Below are 12,035 nucleotides of genomic sequence, written 5' to 3'. Positions count from 1 at the left end.
GCCTTTATCTTTTTATATATGTATGTATCTTTTAATATATTTCACCCAGAAAAGAATCTACGGAATGAGTCAAATGCAAGGAGAGCTTGATTTGAAAAGATTCAATAACACAGAAAGGTGAGTAAGTTACGAACACAGAATTTAGCAAAACTGAAAGTCCAGATTGGGGTGAGAGGAATACTATTATTTCCTCACCCTAGAGGGACTAAGAATATAAATTGCTACATTTTTACAAGGTGATAAGCATGATTACAAATCTGCGATCCTTTTTTTTTGTTTTATTTTAGACATGCTAATTTTTACATTTCTTCCTAACTTTTATAATGTCTTCTTAAGTAAAATGGAAAATTTTGGCATTGTGTAGAAAAATCATTTTTAAAAATACAACAAGAAACTTGATATTAAATTGTTGGGTTATTTTAATTTTCACTCTTACGTATTTGGATAAATTCTTACTCTAAAATATTATCTCATTTTATAAATAACTACTGAAATACAATTTTCAATCCTTTCTCTGTTAATTTATTCAATTACAGCTGACCCTTGAACAGCATTCCCATATAAACTTATGGTCAGTCGGTCCTCTGAACACTCTGTTCCTCTGCTGGGTCCACACAGTTTAAGCCAGTGTTGTTCAAGGGTCAACTGTAATTATTTCTACCTTCAAGGTGAAGTTACAAGAAGATGCATTTAAATCCTGCTTCCACCACTTACTGTATGCAAAGTGCTTACATTTTCCCTCCTTATCTGGAAATAGAACTAAAACTATCTATCCACAGGGTTATCGTGATGATTTAATTAGAGCACGTATATAAATTCTTTTGTACAATGGCACATACAAGCACTCAATAAATGTTAATTATATTGATGAAATAAAATTTATATTTTAAGGCAGGACAAGAAAATTTAAACATAAAATTCTCTGTCTGTCTGGGCCTCCTCCCTTCCTTCCTAACATGCAGGGTGCATCTGTATTACACATTAACCAGAGCTCCTCAAAGACAGGAGTGCTGCTCGACCATAAAGATCAATTTTTTTCCTTTCTTCTGACACTAGCAATTTAACTTCTTAAAAGAATGGCATTCTTTCCCAACTCTGATGGGAGTCATGGTGATTTGATGCTTGCTTTGTACATGTGTACTTGGACTATGTATCTTTGGCAGACTTTATGTAAAATATCAGTATGTCAGTTTGATGCACGATCCTTTGTCTCAAAAACGTATATGACTGTGTCTTCAACTTATACCATGTGGAACAGTTCTCAGACCTTTCTGAGAGTCTGTCTCCCAGGTCGTAATCCTCAGTTTGGCTCAAATAAAATTCCTTTTTTCTTCTTAACTTGATTGTTAATTGAATTTTTGTTGACAATATCTTCTACCTTTTGAAGACCCATTATTGCAAGATGTTCCATTCCCAGTACCTACCTAGGTCTTCCACTTTGAATCTCATACAGGCCATTCTGGCTTTTTCTCTCAATATGCCCATCCTTTTCATTAAACTTGGGAGAAAAGTTGCTTTCACTGTAATGAGAATACCAATGCAAAATAAGAAATAATGATCCAACATTACCACTAGCTTAATAATGGCAGTCAGTTATTTACAATGAGCAGTATTTTTGAAACTAAATTTTTAGTTACAAATTTAGTTTTTAATTACAAATCCATCTTACTTCTTCAAAACAGTTTCTGAAAAAAAACCTGTTAAACCAAAACACCTTACAATATAAGGATATATATTATAACCCTTCTGGGAAGGACTAATGGCAAACAAACTGGAGTTTCTCCCACATACTAAAAAAAAGTTTACATTAATATTAGTAAAGAGGAATTGTCTATGGTCACAATGTGGCAATTACTAGTTCCTATGTAGTTCCAAAAATAAGATTCCTTCTGATATATTGATGTTTCTACTGTCTCAAAATAATTTTAATTTCTTCAAATGTACACTGATAAAATTATCAAAGTAAACCCACAAAACAGTGAATTCATCCCACAAACTTTATAATAACTATCATGTAGATTAAAATAGATGTAATATGCTGGAAATGTTCTAATTCTTGATCTGGATGGTAGCTACCGAAATATAAAATCCAAGTACTACCACAAAGTTACAAACACATCTTTGGATAAAGTAAGAAAACTGTTCGTAAAAATCAAGTTATAGCAGTAAGTCCGTGGTAAAGTTTAACAACCTAATGAACTAATACTGGATCTACCCAATTAGCAATATTTTTTACTTAACTGACTAACTAATACCTTAAGAGAACTATCATTTACAATAAGTTTACCCACTAAATCAAACTTATAAAACAGTTCCAAAACTAGGTAGCAGTTAAGAGCATGAATTCTGGAGTCAGACTGAGTTCAAGTCCAAGCTATACCATCTACTAGCTCCGTTACCACAAGCAAAGGGTAAATCTTTCCATGCCTCCATTTTCGTATGTGTTTTCTCTATAAAGCAGAAATAACAACCTTGTCTGCCTATCAGAACAGTAGTAAGAGTAAAATAAAATAATTTTTATAAAACATTTAATAGAGTGCCTAGGTCATAGTTGGTACATTTTAAAACTCTACCATGATATTAAAAGGAACATAAACATAAAATGTGAATCAAAGCAGCAGTTCTATGAATTTAGTCAAAGCATTTTTGTTTGAGTTTTTTGTTTTCCTCTTTCTCTCTCTCCTTTACCTATCCCTTTTCTATTCTTTCACATTGGTCTAATTTTATCATCATTTGGTAATCTGAAAAAAAAGCCTGAAAATTATTTTCACTACTTCAAGTACAAGTCTAGCTATGTTGGAAAAGAACCACAAAAGGTGTTACTGATAATCCAAATAGAACACATGAAAACAGATACCACCACTTGCCATTTCACAAAACAAAAAACTCCACAGCAAAACAGATTTACCTATTTGGAAGGATCATCATAAAACCTCCAATAGAATAAACAAACATGAATTCAACCAAATGTAGAAACTGAATTATAATAAACTCAAGCACTAGATAAAAATGATTTTCAGCTTTCAATTGGTCATTTACAAATACAAGCATTACCTTCTCTAAAAGTCTTAACACCCAGCTGACACTGGCTAATTTGCTCACCTGATCTCAGGATCTGCCCACCTAGGTCCAGCCAACACAGAGACTGCAGTATATTCCACAGGATTATAGTCTTGCCACTCAACCAGCCAGCCTACTTTCTCATTAGGAACCTGGCTGCGTTGAACTTTTGAACCTGGGTAAGGAGATGTCCGAGCTTTGTTGTGAGAATTCTCTTTGGAACCATTAGAACCAGACATGATGTTGGAATTAAGATGAAACCCACAGGATAAAAATGAGTTTCTGGGAGGAAAAAAAGAAAAATGTTTAATATAAATATTAACTATTAATTAAAGAACTTAATTCAAAGGCCTCAAAACATACTTTTCAATTTCAAAGACTTAAAATCAGAAAATTCAAATTTGATGCATATTAGTATAAAAGTCCAACATCTGTGAGAGATTATTTTTAAATACGAAAGCTTTAAAAATATTGCTGAATCTTATTAATTGAAGCTACTTACTGAATTTATTATAGTTGAGAAAAAGGGACAGAAGTTCACTTTTATTGGCACAAATGTTGGGGAAAAAAGTTTATTATAAAACTTTAACCATTAAAAACAAATGTAAAGGAACACTAAGTCTATATGAAGGAATCCATTTTTAAAAACAGTTTGGCCTAAGTACACAAAGTAATGTAATATTACTTGAAGTCAGACTGTGATAACATGTAAATTATAAGCTTTAAAGTAAAATACGAGGTATAGAGTGGAAATAACTGGATAGCATATACAAAAAAGCAAAAACAAAAAACTGAACCTTTACCTCATAGCATACACAAAAACTTTTCATGTCTCCTCTTGCCTAAAAACTTAAATACCTTCTCATTATTCTTAAAGATTAAAATTCCTAACAACCCTAAATTAGGACATCTAAAGGAGAAAAGAGAATTCTGAGAACATAGTAGACTGATGACAGCCCCCTTTCCCTGCACTCACAATAACAATTTGCCCTTCCTGAGACAAATGGTTGATGGGACAAACACCAACTTGATGGGATGGTGAAATAAGTCAAATTTATGTGCCTCCTGATGTTATACACCGAGAAGTACACAAGTGATCATTCCTGAGGTATTCCTTACAAGAACATATAACCAGAGTTTACACATGAGGAAATACAGGACAGACCCACATTAAGGGATATCTTACAGAATAGAGGTCTGTACTCTTTAAATGGATAAGGTCATGAAACATAAAGTTAGAGGAACTCTTTCAGATAGAGGCATGAAAATTAAGTGCAATCAGTGATCCTGGATTGGCTACTGAACCATTTATTTAAAAAAAAGGGGGGTGGCAAATGATGAAATGTGAATAGGGTTGTATCTTTTAAAAGTTAACAGAAAATTACTTACTCCCAACAAAGAAAAGTTTAGGAGCCGATGCTTTCACTGGTGAGCTCTATTTAACAGTTAAAGAATTAACACCAATTCTCCTCAAACACTTCCAAAAAACTGAAGAGGATGGAATACTTCCCAATTCTTTCTAAGAAGCCACCATTATTATTACCTTGCTACCAAAGCTAGACAAAGATGCTACCAGAAAACTAAAGACCAATATCCCTGATGAATATCAATGCAAAAATCCTCAATAAAATATAGCAAATAGAATTCAACAGCATATTAAAAGGATTATACAACATGATCAAGTGGGATTTATTCCTGAAATGCAAGAACAGTTCAACATACAAAAATGAAATAATGTAATACACTACATTAACAGAATGAAGGGAAAAAAGCATTTGATCATCTCAGTTGATGCAGAAAAAGGTTTGCCAAAATTCAACACCACTCTCATGCTCTGGGACCCAGGGCAGAAGCAATATTTTGAAAAGAGCCCACTTGCTCATCTTGGAGAGCCTCTTGGAGAGGCAGAAGGCAAGAAGGACTCACCCTGGGGACACAGTCACTGGTGACAGTCTTTTTGACAGCTCTTTCTGCCACAAAAACACCGGTGCTTGCAAGTGCCTTTTTGGAATCCTTCCTCCAGCTTATTAGCATCTGGACCTGGACCCACCCAGAAGCCTGTCAGTAAAAATACTGGGATGCCATAGGCCAAGCAGCTAGCTGGGTGGGGACACAGCCCTACCCATCAGTAGGCGAGCAGCCTGAAGATGCCCTAAACCCACAACTAGCCTGGGACCAGCCCTGCCCACCAGAGGGTCCAGAACTCAGCCTTGCACACCAGTGGGTGGGCACCAGCCCTAGGATCCCCTGGGCCCCAGCTCCGCCCACCAGCAGGTTGACAGTAGATCAGGGACCCCAGCCCCACAACCATCCAACCCAGAACCCATCTCTACCCACCAGTGGGCCAGCACTAGCTCCAGGATCCCCCAGGGCTCTGCAACCAGCTGCCATGCAACTTGGCTCTGCCTGACCAGTTTTCATTAAAGGTAAGTCTTGGTGTTGTACATTCTACTGGTTTGGACAACTGTATAATGGCATGCACCCATCATTACAGCATCATACAGAGTAGTTTCACTATACTAAAAATCTCCTGAGCACCACTAGTTCATCCCTACCTGCCCCACCACCACCACCAACCTCTGGCAGCCACGAACAGTTTTAATGTCTCCATCATTTTGCCTTTTCCAAAATGTGTGACTGATTTTACTGAAATCAGTAGATTCATTCATTATTTTCAGGTTATAATGGCTTTTGCTTGCTTACACTGCCACAGTTTTGGAAATCCAAATCATGAATACTCAAAATAATATCTTCCTTACCCACCCTAGGCCCATACTCAATAAAAATGAATAGATTTAGAACACATGTATTTATCAAAAGTAGCAAATATATTTCAGGTACCTGTGTGTAAAAAAAACAAAATTTTGCATATGGAGCCCTAGTCTCTATCTGAATTCTATTTTAAAGTTAGCATTATTTTTCATAGTTTGAGAGTAGGGTAAGAAAAAAGTCAAAGGTATTAATGAGGCAGGAGGGTATAGCTCAGTGCTTGTGTGCTTACTTAGCACGCACGAGGTCCTGGGTTCAATCCCCTGTACCTCTGTAAAAATAAAAAATAATAATAAACCTAATTACCACCCCCACAAAAAAAAAAAAACTAAAAAAAAAAAAGGTATTAATGAGATGCCCAACAGGAAACACTTATCCTGTTCCATTCTACCCCAACCAAATACCAAAATTATTTTTTAAGTCTGAGGCTCTTTGATTTCTGATTTAGCAATAATAAGCATGCGGAATTTCACAAATCTGCTATCCATCTGACAAAAGAAACTTACACACTTGATGATTTACTTTCCCAAATTTAATTTTGCAAGAAAACAGCAAAAATTCAGACTATGTATTTTTATCACACTGAGAAGTGCTAATATTGCTATTCATATCTGCTATTTAAATGTGATACATCAAAAGGAATCAGAACAAAAATATATGTAATATACAGCCTAGGTTATTTTATGGCATTACTAAATATATTTAGTCAAGCAAGTGGGAACTAAGTAGCTGATAAAATTCATTTTAGAAAGCAAAAACCAGTTTCTAAAAGTCAAACTTAAAGAAACACAATACTGACATGGTGTTTTGAAATAAAACATATTTGCAATAATACTAACAGCCATAATAGCTAAATGTATATATTAGTGCATGCTGTGTGCAAGGCACTGCTCTTGTGCTGTAACATATTAATTCATTTGATCCTTGCAACTCTAAGTTTAGTTACTATGATCCCTACTTTGGAAATAAGACCACTAAGGCTGAGAGAGGCTAAATAAGTTTACCACGGTCACACAACTGATAGCCGAATCAGGATCCAGTCCTAGGCAAACTGGGTCCATATTTCAGGCTCTTAAGATTATGCTATACTATCCTAACTTCATTTTTAGCTCACACATATGTTTACATGTATTTACAGAAATAAAACATATACCATTCTCCACACATGTTGCTGACAGATTCTGTTGGAAAATATGGAAACACTCATTACATTTTTATATACTAACCATTTTTTTTCTAGAAAATAGTCATTCACAACTTTCTAGTCAAATCACAAGCCAACTGCAAAACTGTGACTTTCTAGTTTTGCACAAATTATCAAAGTGTGGTAAAATTTCTTTTTTTTTTAAATTGAAGAATAATCAGTTTACAATGCGTCAATTATTTCTGGTGTATAGAGTGTTTTAGTCATACATATACATACATATATTCATTTTCATATTTTTTTATTATAGGTTATAAGATACTGAATATAGTTCTCTGTGCAAGAAACTTGTTTATCTATTTTATATATACTAGTTAATATTAGCAAATCTTGAGCTCCCAGTTTATCCCTTCTCACCTCCTTTCCCGGACCCTGTAACCATAATACATTTACTATGTCTGGGAGTTTGTTTCTGTTTTGTAGGTAAGTTCATTAGTGTCTTCTTTTTTCTCTTTTTAGAGTCCATATATGAGTGACGTCATATGGTATTTTTCTTTCTCTTTCTGGCTTACTTCACTTAGGATGATGATCTCCAGGTCCATCCATGTTGCTGCAAATAGCATTATTCTTTTTTTATGGCTGAGTAGTACTCCATTGTATAAATATACCACAGCTTCTTTATCCAGTCATCTGTTGATGGACATTTAGGTTGTTTCCATGATGTGGCTATTGTAAATAATGCTGTTATGAACATTACGGTGCATGTATCTTTTCGAATTAGAGTTCCCTCTGGATATACGCCCAGGAGTGGAACTGCCAGATCATGTGATAAGTCTGTTTTTAGTTTTTTGAGAAATCTCCATACTGTTTTCCATAATGGCTGCACCAAACTGCATTCCCACCAACAGTGTAGGAGGGCTCTCTTTTCTAAGTGTGGTAAAATTCTTGATGATAAATTTCTTCTGTCTTTTCCAGGATGCTTTGTAATATAATATACCAGACACTCAACACAGACTTGTTGGCTTAACTTTTGGCTTTTTCTTTCATGCCAGTAAGCAGTCACTGGTTTTAGATATATCCCACTTCACGTAGGGTCCCCAGCATTCTAAAAATGAAGAATAACTGCTAAGCAGTATTCCATTGTTCTAGTGGTATCTATCAAAAATAGCACTAGTGACTTCAGAGAGTTTAGATGTTTATTCCTTCCCTTCCCAATTTCACTGAAAAGAGATAAAGATGTATAAAAGGCAACAAAATCCACAGCAGAAGAGAGAATAGCATACCACTAGTGAAGGAGATTTTAACCAATTTCAGGAAGATAAAAAGTAGATGGAATCATATTGACCTACAAACCAAAGTAGAACACATTATATTTGAGAATACACACAAAAAGGTGAAGGAGAGATGCCCTTCCTACAAGAGGAGATTTCAAGCTTGAAATAAGTGGGCCCAAATGTTAAGTAGGCAGTGTAACAGTAACCACGGAAATCAGTCCTCCTCCCTCCCTATCCTTCAAACGAGAAGCCAGCGTTAGCTGTCTGCCCCTAGGATAAAAACCAAAATTTAAAGAAAATGAAGACTAGAACCTCTATTGGGAATGTTGGTATTGAAGAACACAGTAGAAACTTAGGCTTAATATCTCTACAATTCACAATGAGGAGGTAACAGTCAACACAGCTATGCCCAACAGAGAAGTTGCTCCAGTGTAAAGCCTGGAAGGAAAGGGGAAGAGGGACATTCCCAGTCTGTCCACCTGGTACCAGCTCACACACCCCCAAGTGAAACCTTCTAGTCTAGGTGCACTGGCAGAAGGAGCCAATATTCAAGTAGTCCTCCAATTTAGAGAAAATAATACCTACATTAATCAAAATATAAATAACAGGCATTTACCAGATGTTTGGAAAAAAAGGAAAAAGGACCAAAAAGGAACAGAACCACTGACCCAAAATAGTCAATTCAAAAAGTAAAAGATAATTTTTTATTCTAATTATCATTTTCATAGATTCAAAAGACATTTTATAGCCATAAAATAAGAAAACACTGCTATAAAAGAGAGCAATTCGGGAAAAAATGTTCTGTCAATATATATGTAAGTTGAGGGGAGGTATACCTCAGTTGTAGAGTGTATGCTTAGCATGCACAAGGTCCTGGGTTCAATCCCCAGTATCATTAAAAATGTGTGTGTGTGTGTAAGTTAAAAAACATAATAAAATCAATCCCTGGGAATTTACCATCCAACCTAAGAACTTTGCATTCTTGATCACATCTTGTGATAAAATAAAAAAAAAGACAACAGATAACAAGTGTTGGAGAGGATGTGGAGAAAAGGGAACTCCATGTACTGTTGGTGGGAATGTAAGTTGGTACAGACACTATGGAAAACAAAAAATTAAGAGAACTACCATTCAATCCAGCAACTCCACTCCTGGGTATTTATCCGAAGAAAACAGTAACACTAATTCCAAAAGATATATGCAGCCCTATGTTCACTGCAGCATTATTTACAATAGCCATGATATGGAAGCAACCTAAGTGCCCATTCATAGGTGAATGAATAAAGATATGGTATATATATACAATGGAATATTACTCAGCCATAAAAAGAATGAAATCTTACCATTTGCAACAACATGGATGGACCTAGAGGGAATTATGCTAAGTAGAATATATCAGACAGAGAAAGACAAACATTCTATGATTTCATTTATATGTGGAATCTAAACAAATGAACAAACATACTAAACAGAAACAGAGTCATAGATACAGAGAACAAATAGGTATTCACCAAAGGGGTGAGGGGTAGGTGGGAGGAGAGAAATAGATGAGGGAGCTGGAGCTACAAACTTAGTTACAAAAGGAGGGTATACCTCACTGGTGAAGAGTGTGCCTAGCATGCACAAGATCCTAAGTTCAATCCCCAGTACCTCCATTAAAAAAAAAAAAAAACTAATTACTTACTGCCCTACCCCCAAAAAAGAGAAAAAACTTTCAGTTACAAACTAAATGGGTCACATGTGTGAAATGTACAGTGTGGAGAATATAGAGATGAATTAAAATTATCAAAACCCCCAAATACTTTAATCCAGTTTTGGTTAAAATTCAAAGGAAACTATAAGTGACCAGTTGTGATGGAAATCTTTGAGGGATAGAGGCTGTCAACGTAACTGCTTTTGTGAACGCCTCTATGATTATATATTATGTATTATCTTTATATGGTGACAGACAGCAACTAGAGTTATTTATCATGGTGGTCATTTTGAAATGTATAGAAATATCAAATCATTATGGTGTGTACCAAGAACTAACAAAGTGTTGCAGATCCTTCATACTTCAAAAACAAACTCATAGAAAAAGAGAACAGATTCATGGTTACCAGAGAGGCAGGGGTTGGGGAGGGAAAACTAAATGAAGATGGCCAAAAGGTACAAACTTCCAGTTAGAAGATAAATAAGTACTAGGGATATAATATATTACACAATAAATATAATTATCACTGCTGTATGTTACATATGAAAGTTGTTAAGAGAGTAAATCCTAAGAGTTCTCATCGTAAGGGAAAAATTTTTGTTCTGTATCTTTAATTTTGTATCTGTATGAGATGAAGGCTGTTCACTAAACTTACTGCGGTAATCATTTCATGATGTATATAAGTCAAATTATTATGCTGTACACCTTCCACTCAAGCAGTGCTGTATGTCAACTATATCTCAGTAAAACTGAATAAATAAGAAAAAGTTACTGTCAAATACAGAAGAGATGACCTATGGACTGCACAGGACTGAAGTCTGAATTGGTAGTCTGGAAGATAAATTTGAGGACAATCTCTAAGAACATCGTACAAAAAGACAAACCAATAGAAAATGAGAGAAAAAGAGAAACAGAGGCTTTTTCCAGAAGGTCCAGGGGGAAAAAGGACAGGACAAGAGAAAAATGGGAGGGGGGGGGGAAATAGAAGAAAATGTCCTTGCGTCTAAAGTAAACATGACATACCAAGCAAAAAGCACTAAAAAAAACCCACTCCTAGAAGCAGCCTCTTAATATTTATTACTCTGTGCCTAGAGTGGTACCTAGGACACTGTGGTTACAAACCTGAAGGAGAGAGGAATAAAAGGAGGCTGTGTAAGATACTGTAAATCCCTAAATTTATACAAGGCAAATTTAAAAAGGTAAATAATAAATATATTATCTACACAGAAATGTGTAAGTACAGGAGAGGAATGACGGCTTATATTTTTAATTTTACACCATTTATACTGTTCACATCTTTAAACTTCGTGCGTGTACTAATTTTAATAATAATGTTTTAAGTATTAAACAAAAGAAAATAAATGGCAAGGGACAACACCACAACCAAACAAGAGCTATTTAAACCCTCTGGGGGCAATAATGTTGTGTGTTAGTGAGTCATGGAGGATGGCAAATTTCAATACCATAAGAAAAGTCACTACCACTTGCTTCTCTTAAAAGGCAGATAAAACATTTTAGAGCCTTTTAAAAACGTATACATGGCTGTAAAAATCCGGGAAGCAGGCAAAGCCTACTGAATCCACCGGACCAGAAACTGGTTCCCACCCGCAACCCAAGGAGTTGGGAGGAGCCGCCAGCACTGGAAGAGAAAATACCTGCACGCCGGGATGCTGCAACTGCCCGAGGACTTGACAGTCACAGAGGCCAAGGCCACAGAGAAAGACACGGTGGCTAAAGTCGTTCCCAGGACGCGTCCGGCCATCAGCGTGGGAACGAGCGCTCTTAGTTTGGGCCGCAGCCTCCGCCCGCGTCACAGCCCGGCGCCCCAGCCCGGGTGTCCAGCGAGCGCTGGGACCGGCTCGCCCTCCCGCTCCGGAGAGGGAGTAGCTATATCTATCTTATCAACACAGAGACCAAAAGCTCTCTCAAAATAACAGAACACCTCTACCCTCACGCTCCCAGCGCTGGCGTCCGCCGTCAGGGGAAACAGCCACGCGGGCAGTGACGTCCCCGGTGCGTGACGGCACTTTACGGCCGTGTCGCAAAGCGAAGACGGTGCCGGCTCCGTAGCGCTTGCATTCCTCGTTTTCCTAGT

At 36.4% G+C, this 12,035-nt stretch overlaps 1 protein-coding gene across 1 annotated transcript in view; it reads right to left on the bottom strand.

Annotated features, from left to right (window-relative positions):
- NUDT9 (nudix hydrolase 9) overlaps positions 1-11,989 on the bottom strand; it is a 32,515-nt gene extending 20,526 nt beyond the window's left edge. Inside the window, exons 1-3 of the mRNA XM_010966150.3 lie at positions 11,596-11,989; positions 3,103-3,342; positions 1,425-1,520 (exon numbers count right to left, since the gene is read on the bottom strand). Of these exons, the coding sequence (XP_010964452.1) occupies positions 1,425-1,520; positions 3,103-3,342; positions 11,596-11,702 (443 nt within the window). The 5' untranslated portion in view covers positions 11,703-11,989. The remainder of the gene's footprint in view (positions 1-1,424; positions 1,521-3,102; positions 3,343-11,595) is intronic.
- Positions 11,990-12,035: the final 46 nt, after the last annotated feature.

The sequence above is a fragment of the Camelus bactrianus genome, chromosome 2 (assembly GCF_048773025.1).
Source record: "Camelus bactrianus isolate YW-2024 breed Bactrian camel chromosome 2, ASM4877302v1, whole genome shotgun sequence".
Taxonomy (NCBI): Eukaryota; Metazoa; Chordata; class Mammalia; order Artiodactyla; family Camelidae; genus Camelus; species Camelus bactrianus.
Note: the sequence above shows the minus strand (reverse complement) of the source record. Positions and strands in the feature narration are given on the sequence as shown.